At 41.1% G+C, this 19,724-nt stretch overlaps 1 protein-coding gene across 4 annotated transcripts in view; it reads right to left on the bottom strand.

Moving 5' to 3' along the window:
• Window positions 1-250: 250 nt before the first annotated feature.
• MAP4K4 (mitogen-activated protein kinase kinase kinase kinase 4) overlaps window positions 251-19,724 on the bottom strand; it is a 232,675-nt gene continuing 213,201 nt past the window's right edge. For all 4 annotated transcript variants that reach the window (XM_067563574.1, XM_067563575.1, XM_067563576.1 and 1 more), the window contains 5 exons: window positions 12,530-12,630; window positions 11,351-11,500; window positions 8,610-8,769; window positions 3,527-3,666; window positions 251-3,326 (listed from right to left, as the gene is read on the bottom strand). In XM_067563574.1, coding sequence (XP_067419675.1) covers window positions 3,243-3,326; window positions 3,527-3,666; window positions 8,610-8,769; window positions 11,351-11,500; window positions 12,530-12,630 — 635 coding nt within the window. In that variant the 3' untranslated portion in view covers window positions 251-3,242. The remainder of the gene's footprint in view (window positions 3,327-3,526; window positions 3,667-8,609; window positions 8,770-11,350; window positions 11,501-12,529; window positions 12,631-19,724) is intronic.

Here is a 19,724-nt window from a genome sequence, read left to right as displayed (position 1 = left end):
CTCTGGGAGCAACTGATTTACATTTTAAAGCTTTTCAACACAACCCCGAGGACCAAAAATTTAAAAAAAGAAAAAGAAAGCTGAGACTCTCATGAAACCTGCTTGGCTCCAGGAGCTGGGACTTTAAGAAAAATACCAAATATTGCTGAACTTGCAGTAAAATCAAGATATTTGGTAACACTGCTTTCTCTCATCTTAAATGGATTAAGGCAGTAATTCAGAAAAATATTTAAAATACTTTCCACATACAGTAGGTGTCATTTTGACTTTATTTAAGGAAAAATGGGGGAAAAAACAGTAATATCCATAATACACAGAAGACCAGTTAGATAGCACTGCAAAAAAAAGGCTGAGTGTTTACTTGTCACCAGTCTGCTTTGCAGCTCTAGAATTAGTCATTTTAATGCAGTTTGTCATTTGTATTATTGTTTAGCATCTTTATAATCAGAAGAGTTTGGGGTTATAAATCACAAAAAGTGTACTACTACTACTACTAAGAAAAACTAAAAAATCCACAAAAATCACTTTCAAATAAACCATAAATATGTGATGCATTAGTGTAACAAAACCATTTTTGTAAACATTTTCTCCAACATAACATGTGCATAAGATAAAAATAAAACACTGCAGTCATACGTTAGGGTTACTTTGACTTAAAGATACAGAAAGTTATTACTTATTAAAGCTTAAAACTAAACCTAGGAGCCTTTTTTCTGCTCTTACAAAAGCACGGTTTAAAGAGTTCAATGTTCTATATTTAGTGGTTTTGTAACACTGTCTTTACTTGTAGTTTGGCCACCTTGGCACTTCTGTGGAGGCAGAAGCTGCCACACAGCAGCTCCAGTGAAGGAATTTCCCTCCAGAAGTATTAGAACTTCAACAGCACATATCCTTAACCTGGGGAATCCCTGGAACAGTCTCATCTCCATGAACGGTATTGATTTCCAAGGTAGTGTGTGAGGTGGGGACAAAAACTAAATCCATTGTAAGCACACAGCGCTACAGAATTAAAACCATGCAGAACGAGATGGGACCAATCAGTGTCAGTGAACTATGCTACGGGGGCATCTTGTAATTACATCCATGTCTATGATTATACTGGACTTCTGAGTGCCCTTTGTTTATTGTAGTACAGAGAACTGATAGCTCTTCTGGCTGATTGTAACAGATATTGAAGAAATGTGTCCCCACCCTTGACCTTCAGTGCTATCCAAAAGTCAAAACCATTTAAAAAAAATATTTCTAAGTACTCTTCTGCCAGAAATGTAAGGCTTTCTTGATACATGTGTGCGCAAGCGCACGTGTGGGTGATGTGTACACCAGCTCCCTTTTAAACGGTTTCTGATGTTCAAAGGAGAGCTTCCAGCCAAAAACACTGATCAGATTAGAAGAATTTACAGCAGTCAGGGTTGATGCCAAAAGACAGGTTTGCTGAGCAAAGCACTTGCCCCGTTGATGCTGTTACTGTCAAAGCAATCAAGTGACCAGTCACTTGAACAATCAATCTGTTTGATTCAAGAATGTTTAAAAAGCTCTACCTGTCATGCCATGAAAGAAAGTTAACCACAGCAGAAGACAAAGCCTGTGAAACACTGAGAGCCTGTTCACTGAATGAACAGCTTAAGGCAGCTGTCAGCAAAGTACCCCACCAAAACAAAAAATAAAATAAAATAAAAATGGTTGAATCATGACACTGTGCATTATTACATCACCGACAGATTATTATACACTCAAGATTTCTCAAGTAATGAACATGTAGCCATTAAACAAATTATTACTCTCGAGACATTTATTACAAATGTCAGAAACTTATTCATAAAATAAAACTGACTTTTTTTTTTAAAAAAAAGGGAAAAGCCAGAGCTGGGATCTTACACCTAAACACAAGTATATGCTGTTTTATGAATAAGCAGTATTAACTACATTCTTAAAATAGTTTTAGTGCATTGCATTCTTAGAAAAGAAAAACATCACCTCCCCAAAAAGTTTCCTACAACATTTAACAGTTTATAGAACTAGACTAGTTATTGTTACCTGCCTGTTACTAAGCCCACATGTTAGAAGAGTGAAACCTCTGCTTTTAGGTTAAATTCATCAATCTTCCATTACTGATGAAGTTGATAAAAATGTTTGATTTCCAAACTCAGTAAGCAATTACATTAGTCAGTGACTCAGTGCCATAAGGCTATTTCAACCATCTCAATGGGCTAAGTCTCCTCTTCTGCTGAAACTTGCTACAGAATAACAGTCAAACCTTTCATCTGGTAGTTTTGGTATTAAGATTAAATTAGACATTAATGGTTTTTCCTCTAAAAACGTATAAACTAAACCACCTCTTTTATGCATTAAAAACAATGAGGTAGGCACAAAAAATAAACATATGTAGTTTGGAATTTTTTTTTTTTTTAATTCTGCAAGTGCAGACTGTGGTAAAACTGTTGTTGCACTTCTAGGTTTAAACAAAAATTAAACCTTTAACTGAGGCAGTGCTAATACTGTGACATAACCAAGTTCTGTCCTAATACAGAATCATTATAGAAAATGAACAAATTTTTTATCATCTGCACATGTTTCAGGCAAAACCTGGTACACAGAAAAATAACTACGCTCTTGGCCAGGCCAAAATAAAACCAAACAAACGGAAACAAGAATTTCAACCCCCACCCCACCCCAAAAAAGAAGTTATCCTAGCCACTGTGTCTTTCACATTTTATAAATATTAACTTCTTAAAACCTGCACCTTCCTCTTTGTCCACATATTGTCACATTACAAAAAAAGAAATGTCAATTAAATAGATTGTTAACATTACTATATTAGATCTGCCCTCTGCTTCAGCAAGACTGACTCTCTCACCACCACTTGTCACCTTCTCTTGCCTGCCTCCTGTCAAATCAACAGCATGTTCATGGTAAGTCTTTCTCTTTTCACGCTAACAAACAGAGTCATTCAAGGCCTAGGAATTCTGGAGCTGAACGGGGGGGAAAAAAAGACCTGTTGCTTTCTAGTGTGATCCCAAATCTCAAAGACTTATAGCACCTGATGGTAATATCTTTACAGCACCAGCTGCATTGCAGCCTCAGTTTAAAAACAAAAAGAAACCTAACACTAGTGATGCCTGCACACACATTCACATGGCATGCTTGCATCAGTGCAGGTCTGTACTCCAGTTTCTAATAATTCCAAGTTATGAGGATCTTGACGACTCTGGATGTCAGCAATCCCTTGTCAAATCACACTGCTTCTACCAGCTCAGAAGAGAAGTCCTGCCTAGGGTCATGAAATAAACTTGACTGCTTCCGCCAGACCGTACAGAGGCAAAGAAAACCTGTGAAGAAAACAGATAAAGACTATTTACAATGGCAGCCAGTTGTTCAGACTATCTGCTTGCTCATCAGTCTGATGAGGAAGAAAGAAAGCAGAGAGATTTGCATTAAGCTTTAATGTTCAAGATATTTATCATGCAATCAATCAAAGCCCATGATTTAATTGAAGACAAGAAACTGCAAGAAAAAAAAAAGATACTACCTTGTCATTACGTTCACATAAGAACTTGAGTCTTTGTGCCCTTTTGTGCATGAACACACCATCCAAGTGCCCAGTTTCCACTGATCGTATCTCAATAGCCTTTTCTCCCCAGCCCATAATCTGATTGGATCTAATGTATGCTTTAGAAAAAAACAAAAAAACACCATATGTTAAAGAGCAACATACAGTAATTGAAAAACCCCTGTATCTTAAAGGTGGCCTGCAAAGAAAAAATCCTGTTTGCACCTCTTTATTTAAAACAAAACAAAACAAAAAAACGTATTTAAAAAGCACAAACTTCATACAGAAGGTGAGAATAGTTTTATTTTTTTTAACGTTCTCTCTCGCTCTCTTTTTTTTTTTTAACATTAGAAGCATCCTTTTTGCTGGAGTACTCATTAGAAGGCTAAAGTGAAAACAGTAGCTTTCACAATCCTCAATTAAATGGATTGAGTGTTAAGTTATATACAGAGCTTTTCTCCTTAGTGTTGCCAGCAGATAGGGTTAATTAGGCATAGACAATAATAAAAAAAACAGAACTCAAGATATATATGGAGTAAAATCATTTTCCTTCTTAATTTCCCAGGTTTTAGTTCTGTCTCTTATGGTGTTATAATTCCACTAGTTTTCCAGCCCTCCAAGAAGTCTGCCAGCAAAAACAAGGAAGTTAATGTAAGGGGGAAAATTGCTCATATAAAAAACAATTAAAAACCTTTTCCAGTTGGCGTATTTTTAAAAAAGCTTATTCCATTCTGAAAAATTCTACTAGTTTGAAAGGTATTCTCTGTATTTGACATGGGACCATAATAGCCTTCAAAATGGAAGAAATATTTAAAGTGTAACCATAGGTCTTCCTTTCCATCATCATAAAAAAGCAAAACAGGACACTTTTTTCTTTGAATGTCACCTCTAATCTCCATTAGCTAACAAGCTTGGTACAAGCAGAAGGAAATGAATTCTCTTAGTAGTTCAGTAATTACTACTGGGTTGCAGTAAAATCTCAAAAAGAAAAAAGCTAATTGTCATTATAAAACTGTATGGCCAACAGACAGTCCAGGTGTTATTCTGATGAGTTCTAACAAAGATAAATGGAGGTTACTTACTGTACATGGAGGTTCTTCGAGATGTGTGGTCTGTATTCGACACATGGGTACCCATGAGAGCTATGCGCCTGAGTCTGGAAATTCTTCAAATCACTGTCCATTGACCCACACATATGCAGTAGCACCCCTTGTGCTCTATCCAAGGGCATAAAAGGCAGTGTGGGTCGATACCTCTCCAATTCTTCTTAGATGCATCCTGAAACCCACTTAGAACTCCTCTGGGAGGATATGGCTTGCCCAGGCGATCTTTCTGCTTATGGCAGTGGTTTTCAACCTGGGGTCTGCAGACTATGTTTAAGGGGTCCTCGAAAGATTGTCATTACTATAGAACTGTGGTTTTCAACCTGTGGTCCACAGACCCCTGGGGGTGGACAGACTATATCTAAGATTTCCAAAAGGAGCTGCACCTCCATTTGAAACTTTTAGGGGTCTGCATAGCAAAAATGGTTCAACACGACTGTGCTACAGCAATAAAGAGTTTTGGAAATTTTACAATGGGTTTGGTTATCTGCTGGTATAACACCAGGGTGTGCCTGACATCGAAGGAGTGAAGTCTCTTGTCTTTGGAAGAAGCATAAGGTTTGGGGAAAAATATAGGGAAGTAATGACTGACTGGTGTGGAACTCAGACAATCTTGGGCAGAAATCTGGAGTGTAACCTGAGAGAAACCTTCTTTTTGTGAAATATTGTGTAGGGAGGGTCTGCCATAAGCCCTTCATAAATAGTACAGACACTGGGTGAGTTAAGACAGAAAGTCCTTCTACTGGAAGGAGGAAAGCACTAACTGCTGATAGGTGTACCCACAGCAAACTAAGGATCAGATCTGCAGTCTTTAAGAAGAGGAGATAGTCTAGGATAACTGGAATGCTGGCAGTATCGACTGACTGTTGGTGGAGGCATGTCTAGGCCAAATAGCCCCTCCATTTAGCTAGGGAGCAGGCTCTAGTATAATCATTTCTATTTTGGTTAAAGATTTCCTGAATGAGGGCAGAGCATGAGCATTTTATTTCTGATGTCCATCCAAACACCAGACCATGAGATGGAGTGAGCCCAGGTTGAGGTGCTTAACTTTCCCCACGTCCTGGATTAGGACATCCAGAAATGGGCAGATCCTGATAGGCACGTGCACAGACATTGTTAGAAGTTCCGTGAACCAGAATTGTCTGGGCCAGGAGGGTGCTAGGAGGATGATGACGGCTCTGTCATGACAGATCTGCCCCTATGATTTGTGGTAGTAGGGGGGATGTGAGGAAAGGCCATCTTTCCAGGAGAGTGTCATCCTTGGAATCACGAACCATGTCCCCCCTTTCTTCCCTTCCTTCCCCTCCCCAGAATAATGCAGGGGAAATTTTCTATTTGCCTGGGATGCAAAGATGTCCTATAATGGAGTACCCCACTGTGTAAATATCTTGATTAGGACTGTGTCATGACTCTCCAGTTCATAGTCTGCAGAGAAACTTCTGCTTAGTTTGTTCGCTAGGGAGCTGCGAACACGCAGGAGGTATGCAGCCTATATCGTGACGTGATTGCTGATGCACCAGTTTCAACACCTGACTGCTTCCAGGTAGAGGAGATGAGTTCTTGCGCCTCCCTGTTTGTTTATATACACCACCAAGGTGATATTGCCTGACATTATCATTACATGGAGCGAGTGTATGAGGAGAAGGCAGGCCTTGCACACAAGGCAAACCACCCTCAATTCCAATACATTTATACACAGCCTGATCTTTTCTGGGGTCTAGGTAAACTGAGCAGTGGTAGTAGAGGTGAGCACCCTACCCTGAAAGAGGTGTTTGTTACAATGCTGGCTCTTGGTATGGGAGGGCTGAAAGGAGTCATCGCCATGACTTTGTTTGGGTTCAATCACCAAGTGAGGGAGGGCAAGAAATCTGACAGGAACAGTCACCTTGGAGTCAATACAGTCTCTGTTTGGCCAGTAAGTCAAGTGGAGCCAAGACTGCAGACACCGCAAATATAATCTGGTGAAGAGCAACATGTAGATACATGTAGCCATTGGGCCAACAGCGAGAGACAGCGGTGCACCGTAGCTCGCAATTTAAGGTGATGCAGTAAATCGGGTTGCTCATCACATGAAATCTGTCTGCGAGGAGAAATACTCTTGCAGAGACTGAGTTCAGTAGTGCTCCTATGAAGTTTACTGTCCTTATGGGTAACAAAAAAGACTTTTCTTCATTTATACAAATGCCTAAGATAGCAAGAAGCTGCCTAAGAGATCCTGTCGTTGACATGACTTCCTGACGAGATTGGCCTACCAGAAGTCAGTCGTCCAAGTATGGGAACGCTATAAATCTGGCACTTCATCTGGGCTACTAGAACAGAAAAAACCTTCCTGACTCCCCGGGTGCAGTACTGAGTCCCAAGGGAAGGACCTGAAACTGATAGTGTTCCTGTCCCACCATGAAACACAGGAAATCCTTGTGGAATGGGTGACTCTCCATCTGGAAATATGTGTTCTTCATGTTGAGAGCTGCAAACCATATCCCTTCTGGAAGGGAGAGGATAATAGATACCAAACTAAGCATCCTGAATTAGATAATGATGATTAATTGCTGTAGGTCCAGGATGGGTCTCCACCTCCATCTTTTCTGGAGATAAAGAAATATGGGGAATAGAACCCTCTCCCTTGGTACTGAGACAGGACATGCTCTATCACCCGCTTGTATAAAAGGGATTTTGCCTTCTGATTAAGAATCAATTGGTGAGAGCAGTCCCCAAAGGGAGATTGAGAAGAGGATTTGTGCAGAGGAAAGGAAGCACTGAAGTATCCCTGCTGGATAATCTCCAGGACCCAGCTCTCCATGGTGATCTTGTTCCAGCTGTGGGCAAAGAGCATGAGACAGAGCCTAAAAGTGTCAGGAAGAGAAGTGGGTGGCATTGCTTTGAAGAATTTCCAGACTCAAGCATGTGTTACACATGCATACCCACATGCTATCACTCAAAGAAGATCAAAGGATTTAACAAGGAAAAAAGGAGATCTGTGGTTTGCGAGTACATTGTTAATAAAATGAAGATTTAGCAGATCTTAGCAAGGATGTCCTAAAAGGTTAAGTCTCAAATATTTAATAGCACTCCGATTTCATACAAGAACATGTTTGACTGTTAATTTATAGGGGAACTAAATTAGATATACCATAGCAGGTTAAACATATTTACCATAATACTGACTTTTTATTTATTTATGGGTTTTTTGAGGAGAGGGGGGCAGGTGGGGGTGGTAATTTGACCACCAACAGCTTTAAAATAACTAGAAAAGATATTCAGTTGGTGTCAATTGTCAAAGCTCCACTGACTTCAACTGGAGCTCTGATTGTTTATACAAGTTGAGAATCTGGTCCCCAATGTTTACAAGAACAAACAACACGGGTCCAAACCAAGTCTCACTGAAGTCAGTTGAAATCTTTCTATTTACTTTAATGGGAATTGGTCTGGAGTTAACTGTCATAGAAAGAAAATGTGGTATGTCATTATGGTGTGAGACATTTTGTCTCACTGAAGTGTCTCCTCTCTATTCTAGATCATTTAAAAGTATTTTTAATACAAAATACTTTACTGCCTGAGATCACAAGAAGATATCAAATCACAGATAAGCCTATTATCAGTTAAGAAATCTCTCAAAATAATACCAGCCCAACCCCTTTAGAAATGTAGGTTATCACAATATAGTGGTTGCCTAGCAAAAATATATCTATTTTCAGCAGGTTACTAAGAACCTAGTGTCAGTACATTATTTTGTTTATCCCAGTACTCCATAACATTTATTTGGATTTAATTCTAAAAGAAATTAAAAAAAAAACCCAACAATAAACCTACCAGATGAACACCATTTCACCATTCCGGCACTTGTTTACCAACAATATTACAGCATAACTGCTTCTGAATGAAACACCTGAAGACCAAGCGTTCCCACCCTGTTAATCCCTAACTTCACAAGTTATTTTTGATTCTCACAGGGTACATACCAACTGATGTGGGCATCTCTCCCCACTGCAAAACCACATCTTTGGTAATCCTCCCATAGGTATTAACATAAACCCCTTCATCCTCATAGCAAACCAGCAGCTCCATCCCATCGGTGTTTGGGAGAATAATGATTGCATGTGGTTGGATGCTGCTCTGGATCTACAGAAGCAAAACAAAAAGCAAAGATGCTATTTTTCACATGAGCCACTCCAATATACAAGGTGGATACCTTTGTTTTAAAGCAGACTGTAGAAAGGAAGAAACAACATAGGGGCCATGGTGAGGTAAGGGTCCTTAGGAAATATCAATATCTAAATCCCAAAAAACTGTCATTCACAGAATATTTGACTGACTAGTTCCATTGTAGTGACTCCTTCATTAGTCTGGGGTTGAGATCTTCAGTGTTGACTTCGCTACATGGTAAAATGGCAAAGTGTGCCCATGCACAGAGCACTGGACCGGGACTCTAGAGAACCAGGTTATATTCCCAGTTCTGCCTTTCACTTGCTGTATGCCCTTGAGCAAGTTACTTCACCTCTCTGTGCTTTTGCTTCCCTTCCATTCCCACCATTTATCTAGTTAGATTGTAAGTGCTTTGGGGCAGGACGGTTTCTGATGGTGTGTTTGTACAGTGCCTAGCACAGTGAGGCCCTGGTCTTGATTGGGGCCTCTAGGTGCAAAGAAAAACAACATATTCAGGTGATCTTTAAGACACATAAATCCTTATTCTTCAAGCTATTATCCCAGTGGTTCCCAACCTGTGGCCTGGAGGCCCAAAGTGGCCCATGGCTCCCCTCCTGCTGGATGCAGAAGGGAGTCACTGCCTAAGGATCCAGGTGGAGCGCGTTTCCGTGGGGCTAAAAGACCGGTGCAGGCTCCTTGCTGCAGCCAAGGGGATGGGAGATCAGCACTCCCTTCCTCCTAGCTGTAGCAGGGAGGATGGCAAAGCACTCCGCGTAGGTGTATAGGTGTTGGGGTCCCTGTTGGAGCCAGAAGGAGGGCAGCTCCAGCAGAGAGCAAAGCACTCTGCCTGGGTCTCTAGATGCTGGGGTCCCTGCTGGAGCCAGAGAGAGGGGAGCACTGATCTTCCATCCCCCTGGCTGCAGAAGGGAACCACTGCCTAGGGACCCAGGTGGAGCGCACAGGGCTACAGGACATGTTCGATTTCCCTGCTGTAGCCAGGGGGATGGGAGATCAGGAAGGAGGGAGGCAGCCTCCTTGCTGAACTCCTTCTATCTGGCTGCAGTGGGGGGGAAGGGGAGGGAGGGGGGGGGGCGGGACCTGCTGGCGGAGACTGGTGGCCCTTCAGGGTTGTAAAAATGATATCTGCGGCCCTCGAGTCAAAAAGATTGGGAACCACTGTATTATCCAATTTATATTTAATTACATATGTCATTTTATCTCATTTCTGAAATTTTCAATGCTCCAGCTTTTCTGTAATTGGCTGTGTTTACTGTCATAGAAATTATAATTATTTTATTTTTGATTATTCTGGTCAACTTATTTCAAAGGTAGAAAAGAAAAATTAAAATCAGTAATGTTTCTACTAATGATTTGGAAGTGGACTTGATTAAAAATTCTAAAGTATGCATATGAAGGAATGAAGCAATTTACTATTTTTTCCAAATTGATAGAAGACAAGATACATATTCTATTTTTATTCTCTATACATTTTTGAGGTCTTCATGTTTTCAATTCTTGAACACTTACCAATAGTAACCTTCTAAGGCAGGAACATATTGAATGGCTTTACCGTTTTTTTTTGTTTTGTTTTGTTTTGGTTTTTTTTGGTTAAGTTTTAAAAAAAGTTGGTTTTGCAAAGAAATCCAAGAGCACATGATAAAACCTACAACAGAATTCCACTCCCACATAGAACTCTCTCTAAAATTGATCAATGGTTGTAATGGAGGCCTCCTCTTTTAGCCTAATGCTGCCAAATGTGCAAGTGGCTTAGGGGAGCTGTTGCCCTGTTCTGTCTCATCTCTCCACCCACCTGTTAGGGATCCCACCATTGTTTTAAGTTAGGAGGTGAGACTGTGCTTTCGCTGCATGTCAAAGGTCACTCCTCTTGCAATTCATCTTACTTCATCCCTCTCTGCTTCAAAATGGATTTTAGAATCTTCCCTTCCAATGATCTTTTTAAAAAATATGCTCGCATATTTATACTTTGGCTATCCTTTTAGTCTTTTGGTTTGTTTTTTAAATGTAAGAACTCCTATACTTTCTGAATAAGGGTAATAATAGGATGGTTTTATATCTTGTACACAACATCTGTTTTAGCAAAATTACGTTCTTTTCATTCTTGCTGTAAGACACATTAGCCACCGCAAGGACTGAACTAACAAGCTCTTGAGATCTTGAACATGTCTGTTAAACTGATTATTTTGAGCATGCATTAGGACTGGCATTAACAAAACACGTTTTGTATCTACTACTCACTGGAGATATACATTTTCTACATGGGAAAAGAGATTTAGGGTTTTTTTATTGCAGGTTGGGGGATTATTTTTTCTTAAATGCCAGATACTCTTATCTCTTAACTGACCCATAAGTGAGAACCAGAATTTCAGCAGTTAGAAAAGCATAGCAAAGGGGAATAGATTACTTTTCTTCACAGTTGCTTTCAGTATGATTGTATCACAGCATTTGCATACCTGTATATCTTTTCAGTGAAAAGTAGGGGGAAAAACTCCTAAGAAATAAAAATCCCCCACCCCCCACACTGCACCACAATTCTTACATGAGTTGGCAGATAAATATCGTAGACTGATCCTGAGTCCACATCAACAGCATGAAAACCAGCACAGGAACCATAGATCACCTTCAACCTCTGACCTTCCTCCACAGTTAGATCCACCAGCAATGGCTTATGCACCAATTCTCCAAATGACTGCAAGACAGTAATAAAAAGGAGGAGTGAGATCTACAACTCTGCTTAGCACACAACACTGATGTGGGAGTCCTTAAAAAAACATGCTTATCACACACACTTACACACACGCTAGCAATTTGCGTCTGCAGATTCATGAACACTCTGGCCTCAATTCAGCAGAGTGGGTAAGCACATACCTCACTTTATAGACATGAGACATCCCACTGAGATTAAGCACATGCTTATGTGCTTTGCTAGATCCAGGCCAGAATACTCAGATCTGTGCAGGATTTAGCTGTATTACATTATGAACTAAAATAACTTCGCTGGATTAAAAATAATACAAATAAAAACTCAACATCAAGCCATATTAAACTCTGTTAGTATGATTTTAATTTGCAAGTGACAATCTCATCTTCTGCACAACAGTTTGGTAAGATACCATGTGGCCAATGATGTTTTCACAGCACTCATAAAAACAAGTGAGACTAATGTAATTTAGTGATTTGTTCACATGCAGCAAGTTTGGGATTTGGTTCAATTCTCTGTCTCTTGATTTGTATATGGAGAAGACAAAATACACCCCTACCTAGAATCAAAGAACGCTCTGGAGGTTCACAACCTTAGTGAGCTTCTTCTACATGTTTTATGTGGCCACTTAAAATAAATTACGCACAGAGAGGAGAGAAAAATCCAGCAGGGCCTTAAATTTTCACTCTCCTTAGGCAGGAGTCACTGCCACAGCTTCACAACTGACTGGCAGCTGTTGCATGATGCAGTCATCCTGAGCAATCTCCCTGTTAAGTTTCCTATTATTTATGGTTTATTGTGCAGAGTTTCTATTCAGAATTTTAATTTAGTTACATACACTGACTCTTCCATCTAATGAACATCAATAATGGCATTAAAATGTAATCTGATATTAGTGACAGATTTACTAGAGAACACAACTATATATCAACATTGTGGGCTGTGCAAACATTTTTATAAAAGCAGCTCTGTAACTGCATTAAAAAGCCCAAATACTTGGTTATAACATACTGTTACCTTAAAGGCCATAAATTTGTGGTATGGCTTGGGTGCCCATGCATAGACTTCCACTGAACTCTTCAAAGCAATTACCAAGAATTTGATTCTTTCATATTTTACTGAAATCAAACAAAAAAATTTACTCAGCAGCAACACCAGACTCATCATGAACTTTAGGAAACAAGAAACTAAAGTCGCTAAATAATTTTAAACATTTGAAGGTACCAGTTAACATTGCAATAGTATTACTATTTCCAGGTATTTAAAGTACGGTTTAAGAAGTAATAAGTATTTTTAGTCATCTGCGTCACAAGAATATCTAATCTTGTCAGTGACTCAATAAATATTTATGCCCTTGCCTTGCCAGCGCACCACACACTATTATTTGCAAAACATAGATGCTGTTTACATATCAAAAAGAAAATTTGACTTTTAGGTCGGGGTTCTTTTCCACCTAAAAACCTGGTCAAGTCAGAGTTAATGGGCAGTCTTGCTTTCACAACTTTTTTTTTTTTTTTTTTTTTTTCCAAAACAAGAAGTTGCAAAAGCAGCCACAAAAAAGCATTTTGTCACATCACTAGCAAAGCCTCATTATGTTCTTAGGGAGGAAAAAAGTTGCATGTGTCAGAAAGGATAACATTTTCATAATGTGTCAAATCTGTGAATTCTCAAACCTCTTCTGCATTCAGATACAAGACAAACACTGGTCTTCGGGTAGAGCTCTGTTGGCAACTACAGTTCAGACTACTTAAGATATGAGGGATGGGGAGGAGTAGGAGAAGTAGGAAGTGGCCATTCAAATAGAGCTGGAGGCTCTCCATTTTCCATTTCAATCTGACTTTTTGAAGGACAGTACCATGGGGCTTCCTCAATTTCTATTTCTGCTAGCCTGTCTCTTTTGCGGGACCCATTGTGGATAGATGATGCACAATTGGCTTGCATATGTTTCTACTTCCCAGTTAACCCAGGTAACAAAGGATGTGAAAGTTTCCTAAAGTAGTAAGAAATCCTTTTTCCTTACATTTCACATCCAGCCTTGATGCAAAGTGACTGTACTGAAGAAAACAACACCACTGTTTTAATACATACTATTTTCCAGCCTTTAAACTACTCTCTTTATTAACATGAGTCTATATTTGTTTTCTTCTGGCACGCAGTAGAGAGATGGAGCTGTTCTTTGAGTGAACTTTGCTTCGTTTACTCAACAGGAAAGTAAAAGCAGTGAGTTTTAAGTGCTGAAGACTTGACACATTTTCAACTGCAAAAAGATGTGTTCCAAGTCTCCAGTTGCATTGAGTCTGCCTCTTTGCAAAATACAGTTTTTGTCCAATCTTGTCTATCTTGAAAGAATTCTTAGAGATTTTGTGTATGAACATCATCTTATCTATAAAAAACGAACTTTTGATGCCCTTCTGTGTGTGCTTGGAGTGCTTTCTGGAATGTATCCAGTCTTAGCTACCAAAGAGTAATTTCCCATCTAGGAGAGCCATAAACTGCTTTAAGCATCTCCGAGATCCATAAATACCACTTCATCCTTGAGTCTGAACCCCCTGCTGCATCAAAGAGACAAGGAAGACATCAATATCAACTGTACTTGTTAAATAGACCTTCCTACTACCTGTGGAGATCTATTGTTTTTATGGTTCATAGTTCAGTGCTGAAATGTAGCTGAATGTAACAAATCTCTCTTCATCCGGAAAAGAATGCTCTCAATTTCCTGTCCTTCGCTGTTGGAGAGTCTCTTTTATATAGCTGTTAATGTGTTGTTAACAGGTTGCTTCATTATGCTGTTGAAATACTTCGGTATGATACAGGAGAAGTAAGTTATAAATTGCTTTCTGGGTCAAGTTTTTGGTTCAGCAGGTTCTTACTGACATTTATATTGACTACTCACTACTAGTAGATTTTTTAAATGTGTGCACAAGACAGACATTGATTTAAAGTCCAATTGCTCACACTGCTAGTATACACTGACCAACACAGTTTGACAAAGGTAAAGAAAGAAAGAAAGAAAGATTAGTTAGTTGCAGTAATGAATTTACTTTAAAGTGAAAGCAAAACCAAATATTTCCAGGGCAATTCTGGTGCATCATTATGGCAAAATCTCATTTTGAAACGGAGCCAGCTGAAACAGTACTACCTTACTGATGTTTTCCTTTATCCGCCAGAGCACAGTAACAGACTTATATGTATTGTCTGCCAATCGATGACCCATCCATCACAGGTTTTGGTTCAGATGGGTCTATAATCCAATTAATCTCAGCAATTTAAGAAATGCTAAAAACAATCTATTTAATGGAAACACACTTCACCCCACACTCGATCGGAGAGTACATTAACAAATGCAATGAGGTAAGGGAAATCAATGAATCATCATTAACTTAAACAAATGTTCCTGTTACCATAAACCCCTACAACGCTAGTATGTTTTTTTTTAAAAACAAAAAACAAAAAAAACCCCAAACATTCAGCCCTTAAATTAAAAATAAAAAAAGCATTCTTTTTTATTCCATGGTAAAAGATTACTTACCTGTAACTGGAAGGTCTTCGAGATGTGCATTTCCTCTCTGTATTCCACACACAGGATACAATTTCTTGCAAGCAGTGTACATTGGCCCACACATGCGCTGTAGCTCCCTTCGTGCTCCCAACAGAGGACCTAAAGGGCAGTGTGGGCCAATGCCACACCAATTTCCCATTCCTAACACAGTGTAACCAATCTGCAGCAGAGGGAGTGGAGGACAGGTAGCAGAATACAGATAAAGACCACCACACATCTCAAAGAACCTCCAGATACAGGTAAGTAATCTCTGTTGCTTCCTCGAAGGATGGTCCCTATGTGTATCGCACGTAGGAGATTAACAAACGGTAGTCAAACAGGTAGTGGGTGCAAGGACACAGAAAAGATAGCTGACTGTTGTATTGCTGACTCCACAGCCGTATCTGCAGCTGACGACTCTATCAGGATGTAATGTCTTGTGAAGGTATGCAAAGAGCTCCAAGTAACTACTCTACATATCTCTAGTATGGGTATGTCTCTCAGAGATGCAGCTGAAGTAGCTTGCCCCCCAGTGGGATGAGCCTTTCCCCTGCTTCCAGAGCAAGGCTGGGAGGAATGATGCCAGCTAACCAAGGACAATAAAACCAGAGATTAATTTAAAAAATCTCTGCTCTAATATAGGTTAACCTTTTTATTGCTCTGCTGTGGAAACAAATAGTTTGTGTGTTTTCCTAACATCCTTTGTTCTTTGCAGATAAAAGGACGTCCAGACAATGCAGTCTTCTTGGCTTCCTCAAGGCACATGGTTATGGAAAAATAAATGTAAGTGGATGATCTGACTCACATCAAACGTGGAAACTACCTTGGGTATGAATCTGGGGTGGAGGCGTAGCAAGATCTTTTCTTTATAGAAGGTGTTACGTGGTCGGTCTGCCATAAGTGCTTGCAGTTCACTGACCCTTTTGGTCAATGTTATAGGTATCAGAAAGGTCGCTTTCATAGAAAGATGGGCCATACAGCATATGGCCAGTGGCTCAAAGGGAATCTTAGTGAGAGATGACAGAACAAACTGAGGTCCCACTGAGGTGTGAACTTCACCACTGGTGGAAAGGATCTAAGAACCCCCTTCGAAACTCTAGTTGTGAGAAGGTGCATGAAGATCACTGGAGGATGGAAAGTGCTGACTGCTGCTAAATGCATCCACAGGAAACTGAACGCACAAGTAAGACGACTTACTGTAGGTAGCTACTCTAAGAGATTCCAGCAGAGTCCAGAGACAAATCACACTGATGAGCCCAAGTGGAGAAATGCTTCCATTTAATTGAGTAACAGCTTCTAGTAGAACTTTTTCTATTTTGGTAAAGGATTGATTGCAACTTCTTGAAACATGAGCATGCTCTCTCTGATGCCCATCCCAATACAGGCTCTGAATTGCAGTGGCCCAGGACTGGGGTGTAACCTTGTCTTTACATTATGTTAGAAGGTCCAGCAATATGGGGATGTTCCAGTGTCGGCGCACTGACAGCTTCAATGGATCTGTGCCCAGAGCTGTCTCGGCCAGTTGGGCACGATGAAGATGACTTGAGCTCTGTCTTGGCAGATCTTCCATAAAGCCTGTATCAGACGAACTGGAGGGAAAGCACACTCCAGGCAACCCTTCCATGACATCAAGAGGGCATCTCTCAATGAGTCTTTGCCCAAGGCTGCTCTAGAACACAACCAAAAAGCTTCTTGATCCCCTGTCAGGCAAAGAAGTCCAAGGCTGGCATTCCTCACTGAGTGAAGACATTGTGGAGAATCAAATTGTGAACCTCCCATTTGTGATTCACGGAAAAGCGTCTGCTCAGGTAGTCCACTCAGGAATTTTGCATTCCTGGTGAGTATGCTGCTGATAGGGTTATATGACATTTGATGCACCAGTTCCAGAGGGTGACTGCCTCTATGCACAAAGAGAGAACACTCTCCCCATTGGCTGATTATATAAAATACTGTTGTCATGTTGTCCGACATTATCTGAACATGTTTGGATTGGATGAGTGGGAGGAAGGCACTGCAGGCTGGATGGACCACCCTGGGTTCTAGTAAGCTAATGTGCATTCTGGACTCCGGAGGGGTCCAGATACCCTGTGCCATTTGATTTCCCATGCGCACACCCCAGCCTAAGTGGGAGACACCAATGGCAATGGTTTGCCTCAGATGTCAGTATGAGGAAAGGGATCCTTACCCAAACCTTCTCCGGTTTTGTCCACCACACAAGAGAACCTAATATCTTGGGTGGATAATGACCTTTTCATTCATGGTGTCCTTCTCTAATGAGTGTACAGAGAAAAGCCAGGCTTGTAGGCATCGTAGATGTAGCCTGATGAATGGTGTCATGTGTGTGCATGAAGCCAGAGGGTCAAAGAGGGAAAGACAAGTCTGACTGATGTCCTGGGTCTGATAGCGACCTGGTATATGAGAGTGCTCATAGCCTGAAACCTTTCACGAGGTAGATACGTTCTTGCTATAGTTTAATCTAATGTCGCCCCTATGAAGTCTATGCACCTCTTTGGGATAAATGTGGATTGTTTGTTATTGATGCAGAAACCTGGGGAACGTAAAAGGCTGAGTCAAACACAGGTTGCCCTGTGGATGATCTCGTAGGAGCTGCCTGTGAGACGTTAGTCATCAAGGTATGGGAAGAACCTTCTCTTCTCACCCAAGCAGCAACCACTGAAAAAACCTTTGGAAACACCCTAGGTGCTGTGGCCAGACTGAAGGAGAGGACTTTGAACTGATAATAGTCTTGGTCGAAGAGAAACCTGAGGAATCTCCTGTCGGCTGTTGCGAGCCACAAACCATGTGCCCTCCCGTCTAATGAGGGAATTATTGATGCCAAACATATTGTACAGAATTTTAGTTTTCGGATAAACTTGTTTAACTCACATAGATCGAGAACCAGTCTCCACCCTGCACTCTTCATGGCAATCAAGAAAAAAGGAGAATAGAATCCCTTCCCATGGTGTGGAACTGGAACCTTTCCTATTGCTCCCCAGAGGAGCAGGGTGTTCACCTCCTGCCATAAAATCTCCTTGTGAGAATGGTCCCTCAAGATGATCCAGGAAGGAGGTTTGTGGGAAGGAGCTGTCAGACACTTGATTAGATAGCCACCATGGATAACCTCTAATACCCATTTGTCTGTAGTTAGGGCCCTCTGTTTTTTGACAAATTGAATAAGGTAGCCTCCAAACATCTGAATATTCTAGTGAATAAAGGTGCATGGGTCTAGTGAATAAAGGTGCCTGGGTTAGAGTGATGATAAATGGTCGGAGGAGTTGATCTTGCCCTATAACCCTGTCTATGATGCTTCTTCTTGGGGGGCAGGAGTATAAATGTCCAGCAAGCAAAGCATTGTTCTTGAGTCTTGAGTACAGAGACCTATCTGTTTTCCAGTGGAATTGGTTGATAGCATCAAAGGGCAGATCTTGGATAATACTCTACCCCTCTCTAGGGAAACCTGAGAATTGCAACCACAGATCTCTCCTCAATACAATGGCTGTAGCCATTCCGCTTGATGAGGTAGCTGCCACGTCCAATGCGGCTTAGAGTGAAGTTCTGGCCACAAATTTGCCCTCATCCACTAAGGCCTGGAAGTATGCTGTATCGTCCTCAGAGAGTTTGTCCTTAAACTCTAGAAATCTAGCATAATTGATAAAATCATATTTGACCAAGAAGGCTTGATAATTAGAGATCCTGAACTGGATGGAGGTGGATGAGAATACCTTTCTTCCCAGAAGGTTGAGTCTCTTGTGTCCTCTATCAGAAGGATTAGCCTTTGGGTACTGTTACTTGGACTGCTCTGTAGCCGCCTACACCTCCAGGGAGTTTGACCGAGGGTGGGAGAAGAACGCCAAAGTAGGGACAAAGTAGTGCTTCTGAGTGGGATGGGAGCACAAGAAGCAGAAGTGCACCAAACTGCCTTTGCCGGGTCTGTGATGGCCTTGATTATGGGGAGGGCCACTCAACTGGGACTGGAAGGCTGCAGAATGTCTAGTAAGCTGTGCTGAAGCTCCTGAATTTCCTCCAGCTGGATTTGTAGCTCTGCTGCTATCCTGTAAGTGAGCTCTTGGTATTGTTTAAAGTCATCCAGCAGAGATGGAGAAGATGGAGTGACAGCCTCATCCAGTGACAATGACAAGATTGCTCTCAGAACTGTTGGCTCCAACTCACTTTCCTCCTCTGAATACTCCAATGGGGACAATTGCATATGGCCTGGCAATGGCAAGTAGGACTCCCGCACCCAACCTGGGTGCCTGGGGTAGGGCTTCCACAGTCCCCACTATTGCCAGTAAGATGGTCTACCAACAGTGGGTATCCCAGGACATAGGGTACTGACCAATAGTGTCTGGTTAGATGTTAGAACCTAGGACTTCTGTCTGGGGCTGCCTCTCCTTGGTGGCACAGATACTCCTGCAGAACTTCCAACTCTTCGAAAGAGAAGGCTGGATCCCTGATTACCAATCGGGCCGACAGTACCAATGGCTGCACTTCGAGGCTGGCAGGTGGAAGGGGGAACAACTCCATCTCCTTGTGACAGATGACTCCTCCAGGGTAACAACATCCTGGAATGTAGACAGTCCCCATAGGAGTGGTGAAATGCGGATACAGGAGAGCAAAGACTCCTTCTGTTGTAGAGATTTAGTTGTGCTGAAGACCCTAGAATCTGTGTGTGCT

This window comes from Emydura macquarii, unplaced genomic scaffold (assembly GCF_026122565.2).
Source record: "Emydura macquarii macquarii isolate MOO-44397 ecotype Brisbane River unplaced genomic scaffold, CSIRO-AGI_Emac_v2 contig_2531, whole genome shotgun sequence".
In the NCBI taxonomy this organism is placed as follows: Eukaryota; Metazoa; Chordata; order Testudines; family Chelidae; genus Emydura; species Emydura macquarii.
The sequence above is the reverse complement of the archived record's forward strand: the minus strand, read 5'-3'. Positions and strand labels throughout refer to the sequence as shown.